This window comes from Aplidium turbinatum, chromosome 1 (assembly GCF_918807975.1).
Source record: "Aplidium turbinatum chromosome 1, kaAplTurb1.1, whole genome shotgun sequence".
Lineage (NCBI taxonomy): Eukaryota > Metazoa > Chordata > Ascidiacea > Aplousobranchia > Polyclinidae > Aplidium > Aplidium turbinatum.
In genome coordinates, this window is record NC_137472.1 from 57,774,620 (window position 1) to 57,801,851 (window position 27,232).

At 37.7% G+C, this 27,232-nt stretch overlaps 1 protein-coding gene across 2 annotated transcripts; it reads left to right on the forward strand.

Moving 5' to 3' along the window:
* Positions 1 to 2,784: 2,784 nt before the first annotated feature.
* LOC145783777 (uncharacterized) lies at positions 2,785 to 25,533 on the forward strand. 2 transcript variants are annotated; one of them, XM_082595608.1, is made up of 17 exons: positions 2,785 to 2,981; positions 11,960 to 12,334; positions 13,193 to 13,821; positions 14,181 to 14,234; positions 14,698 to 14,853; positions 15,657 to 15,823; positions 16,138 to 16,197; positions 17,746 to 17,776; positions 18,225 to 18,306; positions 18,487 to 18,547; positions 19,015 to 19,093; positions 19,538 to 19,595; positions 20,509 to 20,597; positions 21,224 to 21,344; positions 21,775 to 21,935; positions 23,135 to 23,374; positions 23,616 to 25,533. In XM_082595608.1, exons 1-17 carry the CDS (start codon positions 2,882 to 2,884, stop codon positions 23,706 to 23,708), a joined length of 2,556 nt encoding a protein of 851 aa, XP_082451734.1. In that variant the 5' UTR covers positions 2,785 to 2,881; the 3' UTR covers positions 23,709 to 25,533. The 2 variants fall into 2 exon arrangements, with proteins under 2 accessions (XP_082451734.1, XP_082451733.1); XM_082595607.1 differs by having other exon boundaries at positions 2,787 to 2,981; positions 23,126 to 23,374.
* The last annotated feature ends 1,699 nt before the right edge of the window (positions 25,534 to 27,232 follow it).

The following is a 27,232-nucleotide window of genomic DNA, read 5'->3' on the forward strand; positions in this document are numbered from 1 at the left end:
CCAAACTGGATTAATCACGAGAATAAATCTGTTCATATAGAAATTGTTGTTTCTGACACTTAGCTTAGTCATTTTACATACATGTCACACTGTCACAGCTTTCTATCACCGAAGCAAACTTGCTCACCAAAATTGACACTAAAGTTCTAGTTTGTTGTGGAACTGCTGTCCTGATTGGTTGGTTGCTTTAAGTTTTATCCTCTGACTGAGCAAACCTTTGGTAGGCCTAGGTGAAAAGTGAGATAACCCCTGAAAGGTGATTCTGGCAAACTGTATATTGGTAAATAAAAAGCGCAACAATTTATGTATGAACAACATTGGAGCACCAAACCCTGAAACCACTTATCAGAAGGTTTGATTATTTCTCAAATTTTAATGTGGCAACTTCTCCTTGTGCTCAGAATGTTTGCAAGTGTGAAGGCATGACCATGAACTGAAGATGAATTGTAAACTGCAATGATGTGGAAATATGGGGGCTAGCTGATCATGATGAAGTTGAGTGGTTGTGCTGCAAGAGTGCAAAATAAATTGAAGGAGGGAAAAGTTAAAACTACATCATCCTATCTTCTGGATAGAAAGGCTAAGAGAACTTTATTTTCTTAAGTCAGTCAGTCAGTTTATTTATTTGTCACAAACATGAAAAGAATACAAAATATGCAATAATCTGCTATGTGTCATATGACGAGGAGACTGCGAAAAGACCAAGCAGTCATCTAGTCAGCAGCCACCTCAAGCTAGGTGATGTAGGTCTAAATAACATGATACACAATAAATACACAAACAATCATACAAAAAATCAAGCATTTGCTGATATAGATACACATGTTTTTATTAGGCAAAAAAAAAGAAAACTAAAAACCTAAGCAGGTTTACTACCGTGCTAGGCTACTGCATGAATCAATTGTGGAGTTTAAGAGATATCAATTGACAATTTTAATCAGTAAAAAATCAAAAGTAACTTATACCAAAGAGGTGAGCATTGAGCAAATAGAATAATGTAATTATATATAGACAAAACAGTTATTATTTATACAGTGTCGTTTAAATCAAGAAGGTAGCATTTAAATTTTCTTTTGAAAGAAGTTGGAGAAAGACCTTTGAGATCACCTGGAACCTCATGCCATATTTTAGGACCCCTGATTAACTGCTTGTCGGTATGCAACGATTTGAACAGGGATGTCTAAAGAAGGCTTTTGTTACATCTGACAATAGAAGGACTTATACAGTATTTATCGTAAACAATTTTTGTTTATCATAGAATGACAATTGGCACCGATAGTGGTTTAATTAATCTTGTTATGATACTGATAGTAACCTGCAAGCCTTAAAGCAGCCGGCGGCCATGGCTGCTAAGTAGAGCTTGAATGACCGCCGGTGCTACCTCCTCAGTCGGCCTCAGTTTGGCCGCCGGATTCTTCTAGCTAATTATTTAATTTCACAATAAAATGATCTTATATTAACTGTCGAAAATGTCTAGTATCAAAGAGTGATGCAGAATTAGGTCAGTGTGTCATAATCACCACTGTTGTATTGCGCAGAAACATTTGCTATTGTATGGAAAATATTCAGCTGCGATCACCAGCTATAAGTCTTGTTTGTTAAAATAAACTTCGGGAGTTACAAAGTGTTAATCCAAAGTGCTAATTTACATCGGCTGGCAATATTGTCATTTTTATGTCGATTCAATGTTGTCGGACATTGAATAGTTGTTAAAAAGAAGAACTACCCAGACAACAAAATTCGTCATTTTTACTCTTTTAACGACTGCAAGCGTAGAATCGATGTAAAAATGACGGATTTTGTTGTCTGGGTAGGTTAGTTGACATCCGAAGGGAAAACATGCATATTCATAGTTGAGAAATGTTCCCACTGTGGGACGTGGGTTAGTGACTTCACACCCTCAATGGTGACATCATAATGGTATCTATACATGGTCAGGTTTTATGAAAGGCGGTATGCAGTTGAAACAATATAGTGTTGTTAGATGGTCCCGAAATACCGGATTGCAATCTCGATAAAGCAGTTATATATTGCCGTTGCGTGGTACAACGATTCAATAGCAGGACGTCGCCCAGACTTCAACAACACTAAGTGATCATTTTAGCATTGTTGCAAGTTTAATTCTGTTTACTTGTGCTATCGTTATTTGTAATTTGGCCTCCAAGCACGCAGATTTGGCCGCCGAGAAGGAGCTCTTGGTAGGCCACAATGGCTGCCGGAAAAAACACGAGTTTTAAGGCCTGAACCTGTATTGCGCCATTAGCATCATGCCTGAATAATGGATATTCATTGCATGCTCAATGCTCATTGTTACTTGTAAATTCAACTACCCGTATACTTGTTTGCATTTAGCATACTGCAAAGGCTTTGTTAAAAAACAGCTTACTGGTAACTTTTCATCTATCTTTCCAAACAAGTGTTCTTTTGTTATTGCTCTAAGTAGCATTTACTAACTGTCTTCTGTAGCTGACTGAACCGGCTGCACTACAAAACTTTCTTTAATTTAAAAAAGAATCGTATGTAATAAGCGTTACAAAATACCGCCCTGGTAGTGTTGTGAGAATAGAGCAATCGTGACGCTGAGAGCCTTCTTATCCCCTTCTTTAAATATCCATGTTGCAGAGCCCACAGACATTGTTGGTAAGCTTGGATTTACGACAATCGGTTACATTGAGAATGAAAAAAAAAAAAACTAATACTCATGCAATTTTTGTTGTTAGATAGATCCGGTAAATAGCACATCATAATGTTTATGAAAAAGCTATCGTAACACTCAGTTAACCATAATTTTGCTGTTATTTCTTTATTCTGGACATTACTTAATAAAATATAAACACAACTGCAGCTCAAAATTATTGAGTGCGAAACTTCATTGAAGAATATGGATAGTGAAGAAAATCTTCCTGTTCAAGCCACCATTGCTCCTGGTCAAGCGTCTCTTGAACAAGAGGCAAATCTTCAATTATCATCCAATTCAGGAGGTAGCATTTCCTTACTATTATTGTGAGAGCTGGTATACAAATCTCTGTCTTAGTTATAAATGTTATTATTAAGCAGTGGCTATTTGACCGGCTCCGGTCTTTTAATCTGAAACACTATTTGACCGGTCATGACGTCACTATACAGGCACTTTTTTCTTTTTCTCTTTCAAAGCAAAAGACGAGAAGAGAAGAAAAAAGTGCATATATAAGTTCTAAAGTTGACAATTATATTCAAGCAGGTCAGTGGTGCGTACAATAATTCTCGGCTGGTGTTCCAGAGGGAATGAGTTCGATACTACTCGGAAGTATTCTTTTTTTTTTTAAACTAAATTTTGATCCGAAGTGAATCGTTAGACTGCTGCATTTTTGTGGTCAATTTTTAATTTGAGTAGCCTACCCTACAGCCCAATTTTTTATGTCTTTTCAAATATGAGCAATAAAGTTGGAGTTTTTTTAGTTTGCTGGAGTTTGAGAATTTCTCCGGGTAATTTTTTGTTTGTCATAAGAGGATGTGACCGTGTTTGCTGAACGGCACATTACATTTTTGCTCTCAACAAGTTAGTTTGGTGGCTGTAAAAAGTTATATACGGTACTTCTTTAAAAAAAATGGTTTCATCAATATCAAGTTTACTTTTAGGCAGTGTTTGTTATCAGGCAATTTAGTTTGAAGTAAAATGCTTCTGGGTAGTATCTAACTCATACCATTGGGAATACCAGCCCGAGAAACATCGTACGCACCGCTGATTCAGTTGAATAAAACTATTGAATTTCTAACTTGTTGAGAGCAAAAATACAATGCGTTGTTCAGCAAACACGGTCACATCCTCTTATGACAAACAGAAAATTACCCAGAGAAATTCTCAAATTCCAGCAAATTAAAAAAACTCTAACTTTAGTACTCATACCGGTATTTGAAAAGACATAAAAAATTGGGCTGTAGGAGTGTAGGTCGTAACTGAAATTAAAAATTGACCACAAAAATGCAGCAGCCTAACGATTAAGTCACTTCTCTGGTCAAATTTAGTTTGAAAAAAAAGAACGCTTCTGGGTAGTATCGAGCTCATTTCTCTAGGATACCAGCCCGAGAACTATCGTACGCATAGGCGCCGACTCCAGGGGGTGGAGGGGCGGTGCCCCCCTGTGAATTTAGCTTGGGGTGGCTGCCCCCCCGCAAATTATTTAAAAAAAAAATCCTAAAACAAATGTTTTTAAGTTCAAATTTGCGTTAGTTTACCTTCATTGCGGATCGATCTCAATTAAAAGATCTACTTGTTGCAACCAGAGCGCTGCTCCTAAGATAACAAAAGAAACAGTAAGTACGGTAGCTGATAACCGCCAGCATGGTGCCGTTGAAGCATTGTAACAATGATTGAAAAACGTTTTTCTTAATTTCTTCCGCTTTGTTTTTTCTTGGGAGTGTCAATAACGAGGTGCAGTTTGCTCAGTTTAGTATCTTCGCGTATTAAGAGCTAAAGTTCAAAGTGACCAGCATATAATTCGAAGTAGCCTACAGGCCTCGAAATTCATTTTGTTGACGGCGGACAAATCAAGTCTCACGGCGGACACACCAGTTTTAGCCGTCGATCGTCATGCTTAATCACTTTATCTTGATAAAAGTTCTTCGCTATTTCAGAACAATAACTACGGTTTTAAAAGGCTTTTTAAAAAATCAGTGAAGTCACTCTGAAAGGCTTTCATCAGACCAACGACTTGCGCTTGAAGAGTCAATGCGCCATGTAGCTGGTCAATACGTCACATAACTGATTAACTTACCCCGAACGAGGTCGTGTGGCTTATTGCGTCACAATACTGTGGACAGGAGTCGGAAAATTTCTACAATGACGCTACTATTTTCTGCTGTGCAAAGTTTCACAGGCTTTTTTCTTTAAGTTTATTTTTGCGTGTCATGTGAGCGAAAGTGAATTTTCCTTGGGTCTTTTCTTTCTTACTGTAATACCAAAACTTAACAAATTTTGTTGCATCTTGCTGTAATAGCCTACTCGTATAAGATAATTTAGTAACCAAGCTGGCCGTATCATTATTACTCGGAGCTCAAAGCCAGATATTGTGACGTAAAACTTGAACTAAATTGCGCGTGATTAGTGTAGAAGTACCTGTACTCCTATCGATTCTTAGCGAAGAATTCACCTTTGTTACGCTGATTCAATGTCATCAATCGTTGAAGCAACGTAAAAATCAAAAGTTTTCCTCCTTGAATGGAAGCTAAGGGATACAGTATTCACATTTTCTAGATGCGCGCTAGAATGCGCTGGAAAATATATTATTGCAATAATTGTTCGTGCTATGCAATGACGATTTGTACCGCTAGTTCCTGTGTTGTTTCTCGGCGGACAAATATGACCGATCTAGATGTAGGCGAGTAAGAAGTGACATTGGACCCGGACATTTTTGATAACAACCATTTTTTGGTCACAGGAGGCTTGTCTGGTAGTCAGACCGACGATTCTAAAATTCGGCAAAAATCGGACTTAAGGAACTGCCCCAAACCGCATTTTTAATTTGCATAGCGCGCCATCTAGCGGTTGTAAATATTTGCTCTAAAAAATGCAACATATGACGCATATATACACGTAATTAACAGTCACAAGAAGATAAGTGTATTAAAACTATTTAAAAAGGTTGTGGTGATCATAGGTGTTGGCAGGAAAGGGGCACTAACTCCCCTCCCCTGGATTATAATTTTACATGTAACTTGCTTGCAAGAGTGCAATTTTCCAAAATCGGATTCGCCTTCCAGGCAAATACTTTCCCATTAGGTTTTCAACCAACCCAATTTTATTTTTTTGATTTCTCTAAATATTTTTCCGCCGTAGGCGCAACAACCACTTACATCAGACGTTAACAGTATTTTTTTTCAGAATTCTAGCACCACCTCACCACTCAAATGTTACTTTAAATTGAGAACTTTTCTTACCTATGTTGCAGCTTACAAGATGAATTTGGCTTCAAAAATTGCGTCTTTGCAACCCCCGCCTCTCCCCCACCCCTGCATTTTTTCTGCCGATGCCTATGTTTGTGACGTATTTGGCCATTTATTAAAGTTTACACAATTATAATCGCTTATGTTCAATTGTAATTCAATGTAGGCTATATGACACTTCAACAACATTAGCCACTGAAATAAATGATGATACAACGTTGGCAGATGTAGAATCAACGTATAGGCTAAGCTAATACAACGATGAACATCAGCGATTTGAGCGATTAATGCTTCAACAGAAAAGGCAGCGTATATTTAATATATGCGTTCACTTTCATTAACATATCATTCATTGCAAAAAATATTTTACCTGCAAAAACTACCACAGTAACAATTTGAGGTCCCGTTCTAGTGATACAACTATTTTTATTAAAGTAAATATACTTCTACACTTACAGCTCTTGGGTATCTAACACTCTAAAAGTGATGAATTTTCACACTGAGCTTCACAAGCACAGTGAATACTGCGTTTAAAGCCTTTCCTGGAGCAACCACAAGGTGTGCATAAATGTTTAGCGCTCCTGCAATTGCACCTAATTTCTTTAAGAAAGGGTTTGGCTGCTCATTCATTATCTATCATTGTTGGGACCAGACCAGAAGCTGTTTCCTTGTATCCATAGAAAGTAGGATTCAGCACAGTTTTTAAATGACGCCATGTTGACACTTGATGATGCACACGAAGGCTGTGAAAGTAGCATGCTCTACTTGTTGGAGGCATTCTTACAACTGATGTATATTTTGGGGATACAGCATAATTTGTAGCGCAATAAATTCAAAATATCCATGGAAAACCCTTGCTTGTACAGAATTTGGAAAAATTCTTCTCCAATTCTGGAAATGTATTCTTTTAAAGCTTCCTTGTTTTCGAAGGCGGCACATTTACGTTGCACTTTGTCCAGACTTTTTAAGATTTTAAAAACTTTAACTTTTCCCCTTCCGTAAAAGCAGGATGTTGTATCGCAGCCAGAGAACGCGTGGCAAAATTGCAACGATCGGCACATATTTTCTCCGAGAGCAAGCTGCTGCAAGCAAGCTGCTCCGAGAAAGGACATCAGTTGATGAAAACCACCAAGTCGTAAGTGAACATTTTAAATATACTAAAATTGTCCTGTTTAATTTTGAATGCTCTGAAGTAGAGGGGTTGGTCAAACGTTAGCGGTGCACAACATATGCTCATTTTTCTCGCTTGGTCTTGAACGAATATCATTGTACTGTAAACAGCTTCATCTGTTACGGGATTAAGCGGTATCATAGGATTAAATGATACTGACGAAACCTGAAACTCACCTTTAACTACATTAGCCATGAACCCTTGCCATTGTACTGGCTTAGAGTTGAATACATTTAAACACAGCCACAGAGTGTCAAGCAATTCATACTGTAGTGCGTATATAACACAGCAGAGACATTCAGCTGCTTGATTCGTACGTCTTTCCAAGTACCTATCTTTGCAGCAGTATACGGCTTGACTAAATTGCCAAAATTACCTAATTCCAGTTTCCAGTAGTTCAGTTGCACTGACGTGTCGTTTTTCAATCACTAGTGGTCGAGTTGTCATTTTTGGTGTTTGACAGTTTATAATGCCCATCACATCGTTGTATCATGTCCTGGCAGAGTATCTTCGTTAAAATCGAAGTTATCTGGACTTGTAGAGTCCATTGTCTCATCCGTATTATCACTATTCGCTTGGCTTACAGCAGGTGATCGTTGAAGCGCAATTACTTGACCATAACATATCACAGAGATTGCACAAAGACCAAGGGATGATAGTACATCCAAGAGAATACGCGATCTTGTGACCTGATGTATAAAAATGCCAATTGACAATAAAAGAGGGGAAATGTAAAATAGCCTGCTTGCTGACTGCAGAAATACATGGGACACACCGATTTGTTGAAGCTTCTTCTGATTCACTCCGCGATCGAGGCATTACTTCAAGACATCAAGACTTTAAGCGACTCCGGTATTTCGGAAGCAAGATACTCCAGATTAATGTCTTCAGGAACAGGATAAGATGTTTGAGCTTTATCAATTTTTTGAATTTCTTTCTTTATAACACTTCCACCTTGCTGTAATAGTATTTTGAGCTCTTTATTTTCTTCAAACATGATTCTTCATAACAATCGTTTCAAATGTTATCGATATGTTTCTTTAGCGTTACCACGTTAGGTTTGCCTTTCACCTCAGTGATGCTCAGTTGCTCATCAAAGTGCTCCAGCAAACGCCGTTTTAGATGTTTGCTACTATAAGTTTGAACATCGCTGGGTAAAAATGTCGACATATAATCGCGTAGCTCTTGCAATGTATATTACCTACCTACCTACTCGATTAATTTCATTCATCCACAAACAGAGTTTTTTGAATGCTTCTTCCTTCAACGAATCTGAGTTGCGGGTATTGAGCATGCTTCCACTGCTTCCACCAACCTGATCAGATTTTATAGTCGGTTACTGAGAAATCTCTGAAGACAATCTCTGTGATATGCAGCTTCTACAGCTCGTATATCTCCTGCACAAAGTATCCTACGCTTTTTTTGAATTGAAATGTCATCTGTTCTCTTTTCACATTCCGCTATTAACGTATCCTGTAGCAAACTTCTCTTTTGTTTTTTGTCAATAATTTCCACATTTCCTATCGAGGAAAATTGCTTTGGATTCTGTTTGAGTTTTTCAAGATCTATTTCTTCAACGCAAATCAAACAATGGGTTTTATAGTCGTACGTAGTTCTTCTTAATCGCGAAGTTGTAGAGTGCGGTTTGTGCGCATCTGCTTGGTTTTGACTTGAGCGAAAGCTTTCCGATTCGTATAATTTCTGTAGCAAATATTATGGACTGCAATTTCCCGTTGATCTCAAATATTCTCATTTATTTGATCACGATACTTAACAGACCACTGGGTTAGTGTTGATACTGCTTTTGAACCTAGCGTTCTGCCATCTTTTCTACAGACAACCGCTTTCTGACAAGATTTTACTTAGCCTACATTGCTTTCCATATTGACTTAAAAACTCAACGTTTTAAAGTACTTGCTTGCACGCGTATTAGAAGTTAGAACTGAAGAATTGGACATGTACTGTCCCATAGCTCTGGCCACGTGTCAATATGAAATCAAGTTGACAACCTGCTGAGAACATTGCTCCATTTTACCTAAACTTAACGTTTGTCGACGTTGCATCAAAGTAAGAATGACTACCTTAGTACCTATGTAACGACTTATTTCTTCAGATAACCACTTTTGTGTTGCTTTGGCAATGATGTAATCGATTTAATGACTTGGCTGGTCTGATGTTATAGTTGTTATCCAACTTCTTAATTATGCAAGAACATTTGTTCGGGGTATTTTCTGAAATCTTTTCTTTGTAAAAGTTCAAGGTATAAATCATTACCAAATTTTATGTGCCCATAATTTTCATGTTAGTCAGATACGTTGTAACAGACGAAATTACATTTTCCGAAATCAATCTTTATAGTTAATTAGCATTTTGCAGAATTTTACAACCACTGCACTATCATTGCAGCCTAGTTTCTGTTACATGAGGCACTCAGCAAACAAAATATGTTATTTTGCATCGATTCTACGTCGCCAGACGTTGAATCAACGTAAAATAGTAAATTCTGCTGAAGGGTAATTCTACACACTATGTTAATCATCCTTGTTTCACTTGAAATTCCCCAATTAGCACGACGGAAAATACTTATGTTTTCCTTCCGCTAGACGGCGCGCCGTTCAATAATTGCTCCCCTCAAACGGCCTTTCCTTATGTCCGAATTTTGCCGAATTTTAGATTTGGGGTCTCAAACAGGTAACCCATCTTTTTATGAAGAAAAATGGTTGTTATCAAAAATGTCCGGGTCCGGCTATTTTTATGTCAATTCTTACTCGCCTAATGGTACTTCCCGCGGACACCACTTGCTGTGACGGCGGACATGTCCGCCGTGAATTTCGAGGCCTGAGCCTACATTATAAAGCTTGGCGATATACAATGGCAGATAGACGCAAACAAACATCAATGCTGACAAACAAACATCAGCATTTTGAATGTCGGCTAGAAAGTTTGCCCCCCGGCAGTTTTCAAAACCCGGCGCCTATGATCGTACGCGCCACTGACCTACTTGAATACAATTGTCGAATTTAGAACTTATATAGGCACTTTTTTCTTTTCTCGTCTGTTGCTTTGAAAGAGAAAAAGAAAAAAGTAGGCTACCTATATAGTGATGTCATGACCGGTCAAATAGTGTTTCAGATTAAAAGACCGGAGCCGGTCAAATAGCCACTGCCTAATGATTATGTAAATTCATATGTTAAAAATTGGAATTGACCAAGACATATGAGGTGAAATGTGTGAACACTCAACAGTAAAGCAAAGGTAAAGCTGTTTCACCCTACATTTTTGGTCAATTCCAATGTATGACTTTATGGTATTTTTGACCAGGGTGAAGACATACCAGCTCCTTTTCATGACTATCATACATTTCAATCACATCAAAATGAACTTGTGCAAGGAAGGAAATTAATGTGCAGACATCTTACTTCCATCTACTTAATTTGTAAAACATACTGTATTTCATAATTTGTCATACATTCAGCCCTTGAGTTAGTCCTTGGCAATTGCTAAGTTGAATGTTGAAATAATTTTATAAAACCGCGATGTACGTTAGCAAAAAAAATCTCATTGAAATTTCCAGCATGTGCTGGTTGCAGAGAGTATGTGTCAAATGTTTTGGCGGTCCCACATTTTACCCATAATGGGTAATTATGGTGCTTATGGGTAATTATGGTGCTTATGGGTAATTTGTGTGACCCATGTTTAGGCGAGAACTTGAAAAAGTTATTTTCTTTGCAAAGTTACAAACACGAGTGTTACAATAACATTATATCTTTTAAGGAAAGGGCTTTGCTGTCTTGTCATGCTTAAGCTTATCCACAATGGTTGAAGATTTAAATCATGTTTTGACCATGCCATTTTCCAGTTTGGCTTATAACTATCTAATAAATAGTTGAATGCTTTCCATTATGTTATATGTATATATAAGCTGTTTTTTTTTCGCTGAGACTTCGGTCATTTGTCCAAAATGACTTGAAAAAATTCAGTCATTTTTTATTTATTTTGGTCATTTTTTCTGATGAACATATTTCCCTTCAAGTAGCTGATACAAACCAAAATTTGCACTTTCTGACTGCTGTATTTATCCGTGTATAAGTCGCAAAATTTTGCACCAAATCTTGCCCAAAAAGGTTGGGGTGCGACTTATACACGAGGGTGCGACTTATACAGTTATACACAAGGTTCTGAACTTCTGACAAACGAATGCTACAGATCGCGCGTTAGGGCTGCTATTAAGCGTTTGTATTTTGCGTGCGAGGATTGCGAGCATCGCATTAACATGCTCACTGCACAGCATGCATGTGAATTTTAACGCAAACATCTCGCATGTGCGACTTTTGCGTGTGCGGCACGCTTGTTTGCAATGAGAAAAAGGCACGTCTCGGCAAGCAAACATGTGGCGACATCAAAGTACAGTATTTTTTTTATTTCAAAACAGTTTAAAGGCTTTTAAAAGTTTTTCAATAAAATTTGCTAAAAAAAAAATTTTCTACCAATATTATATTTAAGCCAAATTTTGGGGTGCAACTTATACACGAATGCGACTTATACACGGATAAATACGGTAGCTACAACATTAAGTTTTGCTGAGAAATGTTGTTGAGTTTCTCAGCAAAACATTGAAACAGCGTTGTTGTGTTATTTTGACCGAATTGACTATATATTTTTTCGGACATTTTGACCGAATTGACTATATATTTTTTAGGACATTTTGACCGAATTGACTATATATTTTTTCGGACATTTTGACCGAATTGACTATATATTTTTCGGACATTTTGCTAAAAAATCTGTAAATGACCGAAAAAAAACCCAGTGTAAAATCATATGCATTTTTTTTCACTAAACTGACATATTGATCATCATTTTCAGGTACTGATGAAAATATAATAGATGCCTCACCAACAAATGAGGGTGTGACTCCTTCAACTATTAAGCCTTCTGAAGAGTCTACAGCTTCAGAAGAAGACTTTGCTGTTAGTGCAACTGATTCTTCTGAAACAACACTGGAAGATGAAACCTTGAAACAAGGTGACAAAAAAGCAGGAGAAAGTAATGAAGATGTCGAAAAACAAAACTTGGAGCTTGTTGAAAAAGCAGAAGAAATTGGTGAAGATGTTAAAAATGAAAATGTGCAACCTGACAAAAAAGCAGAAGAAAGTAATGAAGGTGTCACAAAGAAAAATATACAACCTACACGGCGAACTACTCGAACCAGGAAAGCGAATACCAAATATATTGAAGAAGGTAAAATTAAATTTGCTTAATTGGATTATAGTGCATTTAAAAAAACTGTTAATTGTTTTTTCTATGTGTATATATATTTATTTTGAAAACCTAATAAGAACTATGGACAATCGATCTTTGTGGAGACTTACTATAGCCGACACCTTATTCAGGCATGGCGGATGATGATGATATTTGTGCATTACTGCATTAATCTGCTTAACTACTATTCACATTCATTTCATGAGTTCATTAAGGATTCTCAACGTGATGCATCATATAAATAAATTTTGCTTCAAGAATCATTCAATGATGAAAATCTATCTTGTTATTTGAATTGAAATAAAAATGCTTAGAAGGAAAAGCAGTTGTAGTATCACTCATGCTGGCTTTGGTTTTTTCTTTTAGTGCTTGAGAATTTTTGATTGAGATCTACTTTTGAAAATGATTTGGAAAAAATTACTGTCAAGCCAAACTTTATAAAATTGCTCTTTTTTTATGTGATTTTTAGTGTTTAAATTTTACTACATTTTAAAGGAATGTATTTAGAGCTTTTTAGAGAAACACTGCACTAGTTGTATTAAAAAACGCAATACTTTTTTTTCGTATTTAACTGTTTGAACTTTGAATATGAGAGAGTGCAGACTCGGCGATGTCCTATGCCTTCAGGGCTACGGTCTTTCGCACTCTCTCATTGGATGCACACTGTATATACATTTTTGTTTGATGTACGTTTCGCATCCAAGCAAAAATAAAATGACGATTCATCCAGTTGAATTTTGTAACTATGCAATATGCATGCCTCACATTCAACTTTGTGTGGCCACTGTTCAAATATATTCCTTTTTGAATAATTACTTTTTCAAATTATATTAATAGATCTTGAAGAAGGGAGCAAAGAAGATCCTTCCTTTACCCCTGACGATGGGGAGTATTTTGAGGGGAGTTTAGAGGTTTCTGAAGAATCTGAAGCGGAGTTTGCTGTCGGAAAAGCAAAAAAGAAGCCCAAAAGTGGAGGTCGTGGTAGAAAGAGGAGCGCATCGAAAACTCCTCGTACTGCAAAAAAGAAGGTCAAGACACCAAAAGGAAGAGGACGGAAACCAGCCGCTGTGAAGAGTAGATCGAACAATCAGTCACTCACCACTCGGTCACCGCGTCGCAAGACTAGTAAAACAACATACTTTGAAGAAGACAGTGACAATAGTGTGGCTTCTGATGAGGACTATAAGGAAACATTCAGTGATCATAAACCAGCTGCCAAACGATCTCATAAAAAATCTACCCCTAAAAAGCCACAAAAGGTGATAAAGAACTCGCCTCCCTCTGCAAGACGACGATCCACTCCAAGAAGAGAGTCTGCAAATCATCGTTCTTATGACGAGTCACTTCTAGATGAGTCATCTGATGATGATGAGCTTCCATTGGTTGATGGCCAGCCTCAGTTGAAAGCACAGAAACCAAAAAAACGGCAAAGACACAGTCAAAGTAGCGACCCCAATGAGGGAATGGTGAGATTCTCAGTCAATGTAAAGTCTTGTGTGCTTCTTCAGGAGCTCAGCTGTAGAATTTATATTGAAAAAACACTTAAAGGGCACATATGGGTTACGAAGTTTCATTTTATTCTAAATTTTTGCACATTTATCTGTCCTGGTTTGAAAACGTGTTTGCTGAAGTGTCTGTTTTTTTTTGGATAACCTTTCTTGGCATATATATTCACTTTTCGAGATTTTTTAATATTGTAAAATCGTAAATCACTTTTAGCATCAACATTGCAGACTTCTTGAGGTTTTGTAACACTGTTCTTTGTTGCTATAGTATGACAATAGCGTTTTGAGCGATATTTGTGAAAGATATTTCTGCTTTGCAGGATGAGCAGCTCGAGGCTTGGAATAGTGAAGAGCAAGGTGGCAGGTCAAATTTGGTATGTGTTAAATCTACTGCAGTTACAGTACCATTATTTTCCCAACTGCATTTGCTCCTAGCTACCAAGCTAAAATTATTAGCATGGTATAACAGTCCTTTGGTTTAGAGACTCAGAAAACATATAGACAACAAAATATCTCTCCTAGCTGGTGTGATTTCTGGAACAACCTCGTGGTGTTTTTACTAACATCACTGGCAACCTGGTCAACTTATTATGTATTTGTTCATATACGTACAGTCGTACGACGTACATATATTAAATGTCTCACATTCTTATGTTACCGGTATATCTAAGCATGATTTGGAATGTTTGGAGGTTAGACAAGATTTGGTCTTTTGTATCGAGCTTTAGCATTAAAAAACTTGCATTAAATAACATCGTCGCAAACTTACATTTGCTCGCTAGGCTATAAACTCAATATTTGCCAACACTTCAATGCAGATCTCATTTATTCTTTTAGAAACAAGAGTCATGTTTTATGGTGAAGAAGGACAGCAATGCTGCATTGCAAAGTGTGATCTTGTCCAATGGACAGGCCCATCTTAGTGAGGATTTATATATTTGGAAGCAAGAAGGACAATTGCTGCAAAAATTTGCTCGCGTTGGTGACTCATTGGTAAGGGTAGAGTGGGGAGAGTAGAACTTTTCGCATTCAAAACCGTGATAACATCGTATTGCCAAGCTTGTTTATTGCGTTTAAGAATAGTGGTTTATTATTTAAAGTTTGTCAATTGTTCACCAACTGATGCAACTACGATGTGGTTTACAACACACCTGAGACTTTCAGAAATCAGGTTTGTTATCGACACTTTTCTGGGTATTACGGACGAAGACTCTGAATTTTTCGATCTTTAATGGTCTATCAAAAGCACTCCGCTGTTACACACAGAAACCTCAACGCCAAGCAACAGTGGTTCCACTCTCAATTTCTCATGTGTAGTTGAGCAATGCACTGCAATAACAGCTCTACATTCTCCACCCAGCTTTGTTCATTTCATGGGGTGATTTTCAGCATGGAAACGCAAACTGTGAACGTTATTGGTCTGGTCTGCGGCGGTGGTTCAAAGATTCAGCATTAAGTGCTCGAAGCTTCTCGAATTACGCTTCAGAACCGGAGTTAATGATTCCCTGGCATTAATTATAGTGTTATACAAAAAAACTTTCCACTTTTTGCTGTGCACACACATTGCGTAGTTGCACGTTATCGTGCATGCTAGGGCTGGTATCTATATTATGTGCAATTTCTGTGAAATGATATCTTCCAATTTCAACAATACAAGCTTCGGATGTAAAGTTAACAGTCTTATCAACGCATCACAGATTGTACACAACCCTGAAACTGTGTGACGACATTGTTAAGATTCAAACGTCACTTTTATCTTCGGAAATTTCAAGTTCAAACATCACCTTTATCTTCAGAAATTCAAAGGAACATCAAACTATCTTGGCTTTTTTGCTGAGAGCAAGAACGACTATCTCCCAGTTAACGTTTGGTCACTTGCCAAGGAAAAGGCAACGGAGATAGTGAGATTGAAGGGACCTTTTGACTCTAACGGCGATGCTGATGTTCCGGAATCTCATAGAATGTAAGGCGGGTTTTCAATTTTCTGTTGAATGCGATTTCAAAGCGGATTTGTTCTTCGGGTTTTCGTTACCATAAGATGTTGGCAACGATAGTGAATTCTGTTTCTAAGCTTTAACATTTCGTTTGACTTATCTGTTTAACAACAATTCTGTTTCTCGGATGTTGATTGCAGCAAAAATTGACAGCGATAGACTACGGTAGCGTTTCGCCCATGAGGCTGTGCTCATCAGTATCGTTAGAGAGCGTACAAAAAACTACTTCTACAATTAATTTTTTTCTGGCAATACGCACGTGTGTAATATGCGAATCTTTCAGAAAGAACAGCATGGAGAGTGGCATGGCTGGCAAGCCAAGCAAGGCACAAAACAAAACCGGGTAAGCGATTAACTTACCATTTCCAGGACTGTATTGACCTTCTTGTTTAAACCTTTGCATTGTGGCGTTCATTCTTTCGCAATAATCCCCAAACAACATTGCCTCACTTTTATCCTTATATAATATATATTTAAAGGTTTCGCCGGTGATAAAGTGATTTTGTAATCCCTCAGTAAAATATTTCCTTTTAAAAATCATTATTAGAAGTCACAAATTTTTGATTCTGTTTTTCACTAAGTCGTTCCACAATCTGCCTCCACAAACTTTCCTGGGCTGCCGCATACAAGTGACCAGCCACCCACCCTGTACTTGACGCACCACCACTTTCTGCATTGACCAGTAATGCTTGAATCATATCGTCAGTTTCTGTATTGATATGGTGTTTCATATTTTCACAATTTTGGTTTTTAAAAAGCGTGGGGCGTGATGTGGTGGGTTTTTGGGTAAAAACTTCAACACCTAAAATTTTAGCTTATGATGACGTCATAAGTTCGTAGCGCACGGCCCCAGAAATTTCGGAAGATAAATACATTCGACCCCGCATTAACAAGTTGTTGGAAAACACGATTGGTCAAAAATAGCTTACTCAAATTCTAATTAATGCAGTGATCCTCAAACTTTTTTACCTTGTGGCGCACCAAAAAAAAAAAAAGCACACTTACTATAAAAAGAAAGTTGTTGTAAAAGATTTTTGTCTGCAAATTTTAATGCGATGAGTTTGTCAGTTTTTTTGAACAAACGTTTCTCAAAAGCTTATCATTGTATCATATTAATCGCTAATCAAAATAAATACAATTGCTTTTCTGTTATCCTAGCTTTTGGTGCAAGTCAACATGGTGGAAGGTGGGATGTCTTGTTTAAAAATACATTTTGACATAACAATCCAATAAAGTTATAACGTGACAATCACCCTTTCTACATGGGCAAGGGAAATACAACAGTATTATCAGTTATCTAACAGATAGTACGCACTCAAATATCGCATGCTTGCCTGCATGCCTATTTGTAATACGAATAGCTTAGTTTCTAAAATTTGAAGAAAGTTCTGCGGTACACCTGAGATTCTCCCGCGGCACACAGATTGACAAACACTGCTTTAAAGTCTAAATTATATAAAAAACTAGTTTTTTTAAATATTTTTTTTTCTGCTGCAGATACATCTATCAATCCTTACAATTACTCATAGAAAACCGTTATCTTTTGCACAGTTTGGCATCACTTTTGTCGCTTTACGATATGTATTTTTCGGATTTGAGATGTTTGGAACTTCAAGGGCGTGCCACACATCCTTTTTGACATTGTATTGATTTAAAATTTTAGTTGTTGACGTTTTACCAAAAATCTCACCACATCAGACCCCAGAGTTTTTATAAGTCGAAAATGATGAAAATATGGAACACCCGAAGCCCCACACAACCATCTGAATATACAGCGCTCGCAGGCGTTGATGTTTCTGAGAACACTTTGTTTGAGCTTGTTTGGTTAGACATGTGCTGTTCACTTACCATGATTGATTACGTGTTTTACATTTACATTATAATTTCGCAGACGACGAGACTCATCCGACTCATACGAACCTGTAAGTTGGCCAATATCTTGTTGTGTGTATCCTCATCTTCTTCTGTTGAGTCTTCTAAATTTTATTATTGCCCAGACAGCAAATCGACCTTTTTTACATGGATTCAACGTCTGCAGACGTTGAATCAATGCAAATAAAAGGTTGATTTGTTTGGGTAGTCACTAGTGTGTGCATTAATACGCAGCAAAGTTGCACTTCGGCGATCCCGTTTACTGCATTGACTGGTAAACTGGGATGTGACACAAGAAAAGGGTTCGATGTTTAGGGGCTCCATGTCACAAGAGCATGATGTCATCATGTAATGTAACCCTTACAAATCTTTGAATTCCGGTGTGCTGAACCACCGAGATAACAAATCAATCGCCTGCAGACGTTAGATCAATGTAAAAAACGATTGATTTGCTGTCTGAGCAGCAGGCACACTCTGCTACTTACATTTCTTCTACAGACACGAAAACGTGGTAGACCTTGCATGGAATCTACTGATTTCGTTGCTGAGCCCACAACAACGAGAAAACCTTCAATCCAAGGTCAGTGGTTCGACTCTGCCCGCTAGTCGTTCTGTTTTATTGATTCTTAGGTGTTGTTCTTCAGCAGGAAATTTACGTTTCCTAAAATCGGATATTTCTAAGACAGGTTTCAAGGTACAACTTATTCATCGCGTTATAGGGAATTTAAGGTAATTCAGCAATGTTTGTATTTGGTTTCAGATGACTCGGCAACACCTCGCAGGCGTGGCAGGCCTAGGAAAAATCCAGTAGTCGCCATTGAGTACGTTGCTTTCTGATAGAATCATTTTTTAAATTTGTCTGTTGCTTCTATTGGTCAGTGCTGATCACTATCAACTTATTGTACTACTGTACAAACAATTTGGCCAGTCCTGGCCAGTTGGATAGTGGATAAACTTGTGTTTTGAAAATGTTTCACCACGTTGCGATCTCTCAAGTGAAGTAGGGCTGCCAAATTTACACAAATGAAAAAAGTATTGAAAGATTTTTGTACTGAATGATCAGTAAGTTTTGAGTACGAAAATTGTTCACGGGTGATATGTGATCGTTTGTTGCGTGAAAGATATTACGACCCAGACAGCACAATCCACCATGTTTACGTTAAACCAACGTCTACAGTCTGGGATGTTGTGATATGCTTGCTATGCTCTATAGTTGAAGGGTGCTTTTAGGCGAAAGTAGTTTTTAAAATTAGTAGATTTGAAATAAGTTGATGCCCTTTCCGTCCAGGAGACTTGGAGAACCGATGGAATCATCTGAAGCCAAATCTGAGGAAGACATGAAACCTTCCTTTGTTGAATACGTTAAGGTATGTTCTGTTATTATGTTCATTTTAACACTTCTTGGACTCACAATAATTTTTTCACATTTTATTCACAAAACCAGGTGCAATTATATTGCGAAAGAGTGTAAAACGGGTTATGTTATGAGCATGACTCTCATTCTCCATAGCAGATACACGGATGGACTCTCAGATTAATCAACCAGTTCGCTAACCGACTTGTTTCTGTTGAATGTATCACTGTGTTATAGCGCTTAGTTATTTTAGACACTCTATCCAGAGCTAAGATGTAGAAATACTGTCACATGGTTTAATAAAGCATTCTCTAGCTAACGATCTACACTATAATAGAAGGGTACAATTCTTAAGAATCGTCAATCACAAAGCTTAGACTAGCTTTTAAGGATACTTAATGATTTTTGCATCGATATCTATTTTCCTCAGCTAGCACTATTTCACCTTCCGTTGCAGGTTCTGCTGAAACAGATCGGTTTGGGAAAGAACCATCTGGACGGGATGGATGATGTTGGTGAGAGATTGTTGGAACCATATTTTTTGTTTTGAAAAACTTGATTTTGAAGTTGAACGATTGATGGTTCACTCAAAGCAGCACCGCATTGTTGGTTGACCGAATATTCACTAGTTTTAGTTGTTTTGCATACTCGTATAGGCTTTTAAGTTTTAACCATTGTCGCAGTCTATCTCATCGAAATTGTTTCCGCTTCGCTTCCAGTGTTGTCGACTTGTTTGTCTGTTGACTATTTCATCCAATAGGTACCACTAAAGTGAGAACTGTTCTTTTTACGCTACTTACGGTACCTGTACTAGTGTACAGGCAGGTGTGTGGTTTAATCACATCACTTCATCTTTTTATGCCATCGAATGCAATTGACAAAAACCAAAAAAAGATTAATAACAACAGTAAGAAGACTCCAGATGAAATTTGTAGGTCATATCCACATTCATGGAGGTTTGGAGAATTTACCACTATTGGACATGATGCAAGGAAGGGGAAGCAGAGGTCAACAAAGATTGACATGTTTAAACTGCTTGGATGAATGGGGCACTAATACAACAGTTAAAACTAACGATTTTATACGAATGTCAAATGACAGAGAAGTTTGGAAGACCATGATCGCCAAACGTCTGCATCAGATTAGTCACATGATCATCTTCATGCAAAGCTAGATGTGCAAAAAGTTTAGTTTCGCAGTAACAACGCTACCTCTGTGCGGGTGTAAGTCTGAAGACATAAAATAGAGAATATTTAAATCTTGCCTATGATTTTACGCATGGAAAAGATGCAGGCGAAACCATTTCGTGGTTTCGTTCCGCTTGCATACAAACCCCAGCCAGCAAATCAGTCCTTTTGTTACATTGATTCATATATTGTTACACAAAAAATTACTGATTTATTGACTGAGACATTTACTGTGTTTCAGATCAACTCAAACTGTTGGAGATCGACAATCTACTACAAACTCTGTGTGAGAAGGTTATCAGCATCACGGGTTTAAAGGCTGATTACTTGGTGAGTAACCGACCTGTCTTTCAAGTAGCGATTACCAATCGGCTCGGTGGCTTAGTGGTTAGACTGTTCGCCTCTGAATCGGTATGCATAGGTTCGATACCCTGTCGGGTCATACCAAAACTTTTTTTAAAGTCAAGGAGTTTTTAAAGGCAGTACTGCATGTTACTCACACAACACTGAGTAAAGAAATGGATTTAGAGAACTAATATTTTTGGCTGTGTTGAAACTGTCTGCTCTACGGTTTAGAGAAGTTCATCTACGGTGACTGCAACACAACACTGTACAGTGTACAACCTTGCATCATATTGTAATAATTAAGTTTCAGGAATTAATTGATCCAAACCTTCATGGAAAAGCAATATTATATATTATCAGGAAAAGCAATATGCACAATTGCATTCTGCTAAATCAAACTAACGTCTTCGGACGTTAAATTCAATATATTGCACGCAAAACGATATATTAATACGCAAAACAAATAGAAAAGCAATATATTGCACGCAAAACGAGTTTTCTAATCACGTTCCAAAAATTCCGTTTGTACATAGTTTTAACTTTGTCAGATGTTGAAAGAACGTTAAAAACGACAACTTTTACTATCTGTGTTTTCCTACTTTTCATGATAGGAAGCCTTGATGTCTCAGCCATGTATGCTTCAAGAAAGCAACTCCGACGGGCAGCCCTGCCAGGCAATAAGTGATGGCTCCAGTGCGGCAGCGACTCTTGTTGTCCAGATGAGTGGCAAAGGTATCATGTGATTACCAGCTTAACCAGAATGTTGAACCTTGGCTGGCTGAGTCAAAACGTAAATACATTAGCGATGAAGCTATGATGTAAATAATGCGAACGCGAAAGATATTTTGTCTTGGAAAGTCGGGATATATTTATTCTTTCAAACCGAGTTGTGTAGAATAGATGGTTTTCATGCTTCTTAGATACGAAAACGAGGTAGATTTTGTGAAATTGTTATGCAGCTACTTTGCTTTGCTAATCGCTGTATTTAAAATGGTTTTGCGACAATTTAACAGGAAAAATTTAGTTTCCACAACATTTATCATGTAGACTTGTAGAGTCAATAACTTTGTTCATAAACTATTATTCCATATTGTTTTAACAACATTAAAATTGTATTTCGCGGCTAAATCCTGCCACGTATAAGTCGTATATGTACGTTCAGCTTATGCAAGAAATGTTCTGGCTGTGATCGATGATGAAGCAGACATTGCCAACCGCTTTTTAGTCTCTGATGCTGTTGGGAAAATAAGCCAAGCTTATCATAATCTGTGGCACTTCAAGTTTCATCTCTTCCACAAATGTGCTCAGAAATTCAAGGAAACTGTGAGTGGAGGCAGAGGCATTTCAGCTTGCACGTCACTTCTTTTGCATCAATTCAATGTAAAATAGGACTGGCTTGATGGCTTGAATTGTACCAGCGTGCAAGATTGAATAGAGCTCGCATCTAGAGTGCTTTACAGATCTAATTTTGTAGTTGGTGTATTTTTGTGTTTGCGACTACTACTACTAAATGCTTTTAAAAGCAACAGAAAGTATCATGTACCTTCCAACGTTGAATATTTCGACCAAGGCCGAGAGGGTTTGCACCCTCCGACTTATTGACACTTATCCATGGAAAACCTTTTTGTATGTCATCACGTTGATGATCCAAGTTCGTCGTCATATCAATCACATAAGAAGACAGTGGTACTTACAAAACGTATAGGTTACAACAATTATGAACTCGTCATTTTTGAGGTGAGACCACCTTAATAGTTTGAAAACTAATACGTAGAAGGGATCATCAAGTTCCTTCGGCTTAGAAAAATTTGAGACAAAGATTCCCCGGCCGATTTAAGGCTTTACATAATGTTATCGGTTTTCTGCCTTTCTGGCTTCATTCCCACAGGACAGCATTTTGTGTTACCGTACGTACGTGTTAGACCGGAATTGCCCGTTTCGGAGAATCCGATTCTGAGAAATCCCAATTCGGAGACAGCATTTTTCGGAGAAAACTGATTCGGTGATTTCTTAATTCAAGCGACGGCTTCTGTTTATTTAGAGAATTTGCAGGGACTATTTGTGTGAACGGTTTTTGTGTTTACCTCCCATACCCATGCAAACGAGAAATTTATTGTTTCAGTGAGGTAGATGTAAATTAGCTGATATCTTGCGGGTATAGCGATATCTAGCAACACTGAGACATTTTGTTGAGACTTCATTTTATTAACTACTATTGTTAATCATCTGCCTGTTTTATTTTTTTTTTGCTGAGACTTTAGTTGAGAGTTTTTCTCTGAGATTTTATTTAATTAACCTTCATTATAAGCTAATTCCTTTGAATAAACATATGCCACTGTTGAGATTTTAGAAATGTCCAAAAAGGCTGTTTTCGAATTGGTATTTCTCCGAATCGGATTTTCCGAATAGTAGCAGACCTGTGTTAGACTTACATATTTAGATAATGAAGCACAGATAAGCATACAAGTTTTATTTTATACACTTTATTTTATGACACCATTTCAACACCACAGGCTTCAAAGACATACACTGCTCCGTCTACACCGGGAAATCAGGCTACCGATGTGGGTGAAGCAACCGAGTCTATTTCTGATGTTAATGTCAAAAGCGCAGTGAACGATGTGTTGTTTCAAGTCATGCAGCAGAGTTGCTTGGTGAACATTGGAAGCGGTGAAGTTGTTGACGAAAAGATTGTCACTCCGGACATGCCAGTGAAGTCTGTCGTGCAAAGTTGTCTTATGGACAAGGCTTGGATTGATCAGGTGATGCGGCTTATTTTTGTCGTTTACGCCCGATGGTTTGTTTGTTGAGCAATTTGGGCGCATTACCAGGATTAACGTTGAGGGCATCTTGAATCACAATCAACACTTGATGGTTGAAGGTATAGATATAATTCTGATTGCATTAGCAACTTTGACAAAAGACAAATCCGATGGCTGCACTTGAAAACTTGCTACCCTTCCAATTCCAGCGATCCCATTTAATATTTGATTTATCTTGCAGCTGTACGACCAGTTCTTGACCATCATTGATGAAGCTGACCACTTATTGACGACACCTCGTGACGCTGGTGATGACGTCATCGCGCCTGTGTAGCCTTTAGACGTTTTAAATGTGTGGTTGTGGAGTCGCCACTTTGTACATTTGTCAATCATACCTTTGTTTGTCGAAGATGTTTCTTCAAAAGATGTCTTGGTGCAGAACTGTACGTTATTTGTCTATATCACGTGACTCTGAACGTCATCCCAAACTTCAGATGACGAGGAAGCAATGCGAGCATTGCAACCGATGCTTGAAACCAACTCCGTGCGAGCGAAATCGTTCCAGTTATTTAAAGCGGCCTCTGGCTGTGGACTTCGATTGATTGAGAGTTCTTTATGCTCTGTGCCTCAGCTCAAACTGAAATTTTGAAACGTTTGTTTGAACAAGTTTGCTTTTATTAAAGCAAAAATTAGCGATGCTTTAAAGCGCTAATAAACGTTTTGATGAGATTCATCAGAATATCATAGTTGCTGCTGGCGAAACAATGCTTCAGAAATATCTCATTGCGTCAACAACACTATATCTGTAGCATTAATTTTGAGCTTCCACTTCGCAGTTTTGATCCGTCAATGTTGAATCATTTCGATAAGACGACCAGGCTTATTTTAAGCAAAATGGAGAGAACATTGAATCAATTCGCACTGGTGTAAAATTTCGTTCATCTTTCTTGCAAAGTTATAATTCTGTAGTTGCACGAAGTGGTGAAATTGCTATCTAAAGCAACAGTGATCAAAATAATGTTTCGACGTGACGCTTTTTCTTTCCAGTTTTTCATTTTGCAATGCAACGCATCATCACTTCAACAACAACGCGCTGCCAATGTCAATACGTTATTCATTTTTGCCATCTCTTATTTTTTCTTAACCTGAAAATTGTTGTGGATGTTGAATGTGGTATGTGCATTTTCATAAAATTGACGTGGGAATACTGAGATGGCGTCCATTTTTTGAACTTTGACCTTTTACTCGAATTTTAAATCGTGTGCGGCCAGAGACGAGAAGTTTTTTCAACTTTTTGTAAAACCATGGTGCAAGCCCACCAGCTCCTTCATCTGCTATCGATGTAAAATGTGCCCTTTCTATTTTATTGCTTTTACGATAAGAAATTAATACTGTTCTCAGGTTTTTAAATGACTTGCTTGCGACTCTCATATCAATATGAATCAAATTTGAGCTATGTACCGTAATGAAAAATTAAGCACATCCAATGCAGCACATTCTAGCATCCCGCACATGATAATGAGCTTGTAAATTTTTGATTGTATTACCCTTTGCTCCTAAAGTTTGAATTTGAAAAGCGCCAACTTCCATTGCAACGAGGTAATACTGCTGTTTCAAATTACGAGAGTAAATGCTTGTAAGACGTAAGGCTTAACACGGACCTTTGTTAGGCTGTTGCGATGAGCATTGAGCAATAACTCAGTGTTTTGGCTACAAATGTTGAACCAAGGAAGCCGAATAAGATTGCTAACATTCGTTTATCATCATTCTATGTTCGTTGTACAATCTACTACACATACCAGCGAGCAAAATTCGTTCTTTTCGCATTGGTTCAGAGCTTGCAGACGTTGAATCAATGTAAACAGAACGAATTTTACTAGCTGGGTTGTGTGCTCAGACAACAAATCCATCTTTTTACACTGATTCGATGTCTGCTGTAATCAAGGATTGATTTGCTGGCTGGTGACACGCGCCTTGCTTTCTGATGCGCTGTCATACATGTCGTAATGTGTCGATATCCGGTGTGTAAATTTTCTCCGAGTTTAAACACTGTCTTTATTTGACAATGTTAATTTTACCGGATCGTGCTTTTCTAATTGTTTGACTTGTTAATAAAGCACACGACGTGTGGTTCAAGCGGATTGTTTAGCGATACTCGACTTTTGTTGTCAAAGTTGCGATGGCCTGAAACTACAAGAGGTTTATAAAACTGAGTAACCTCCATGGGTTTAACATATTTTCTATTTTGTTTAAGCGAAAAAATGTCCCGACATCACATAAATAAAATAAATTTTCAAGCCTTTTCAACACATCAATGTGTCCTCGTCAGAAATAGTCTAATTTAGGCTACATCTGCACTGAGGAAGCGAATAAAAAGAAAGCGACAATTAAAAGTCACCCACTGACAATCATAATCCTGAACTGAGCAGCAGAAACTCAAAAAATGATATAAGAATAATAAGCCAACAACATGGCGAGAAACAAATCGTATGACGTGTTAAGACGTGTTAGGAAGTCCAAACAGTTTGCCATTGTCTGCAGTTACGTATTGTATAAGATGAAGTCTTCCACTCGTGGTAATGTTTATTGTAGCCTACTATTTTCGCCACGCCAATTTTTTGTACCGTGCGCTGTGTAAAATCATTCAATGTGTAAATCGCTGTGTAAATCATTCAATCCAGAACTTGTATCGTACAATCAGTAGCGCACCCAAAAAAAAATTTAGGGGGGGCTAATTCAAAAATGTCGGCCGAGTGATTTGCGACAATAGTGACAGTGACAATAGGCCAATACCCATCCCTTTGATTAATATTTAAAGGCACTCACGGCCCACAACCCACCGGTTGCCGATACATCAGGATTTGTTCTCTCAATCAGATTACAAGTTGGCTTAGTGAACCCCATGCTACTAGCACCAACAGCATCCTCATTCCTACGTCTACTCTCGCAATCTTCTATAGATCTCGATTTTTTCCTCATGTATGACAAAATAAAATTCGCTTTTTGTTTGCCAACACAAATAAGTGCGAAAGCAACAACTAGCACGAACACTAATTTTGTAAACAGTAAATTTGATGTGGACGTTTTTCCTACTTAAAAAGCATTCAAAATTAGTTCATATTTTCAACTTAAGTCCCAGACGCCTTTGTCTCGCTGCTCAAATTTCGCATCTTTTACATGTCCGTGTGATTCGGCATTGATGTACGATACATCGGTATGTCCACAAGACATGATTTGACCACGAGAGCATCTGAACTAAATGCCATCAAAGACCATATCATGCAGTGTTCTTTTTCTACAGATCGAAAATGCTCTGCTGACTCATTTAAAATTATACGCAAAGGCAAATCCCGATTTGACACACATTTGACAAAATTCAGGAAGCAGTGTTAATCAAACTCTACAGCCCAAATTTAAACAAACAATAATTTAACTTATTTGCTGGAGGCGCGTCTATTCTCCTCAACATTTACTTGATGTAGGTATCACGTTCCCTGTGGTGCAAATTTTTTTTGTAGTTATTCATGTAGTTGCCTTTTCCGAATGTAATTTTACCTTCAAGAAGTTGAAATTTATTGCATTTTTATAAATATTTTCAGGTTCCTGATAAAGGCTTAACCCTATGTGTAGCGACGCGGGGTTTTAAGAGGACGCCCCACTCTAGTAGTGAAATATTTCTCAGAAGAAAATCTGCTAGAAATGTGAAATTTCTTGACTTTTAGTTTTTGTTCTTTGCGAATTTTCTAAACCTACTCTGGTAATTTTTCTACCTTCCTGCCCTTCACAAAAAGCATTTCGTCTCAGGTGCCTAGACATTTTCCTGCAATGCTAAATATATATAATTTAATTTAAGTGCAA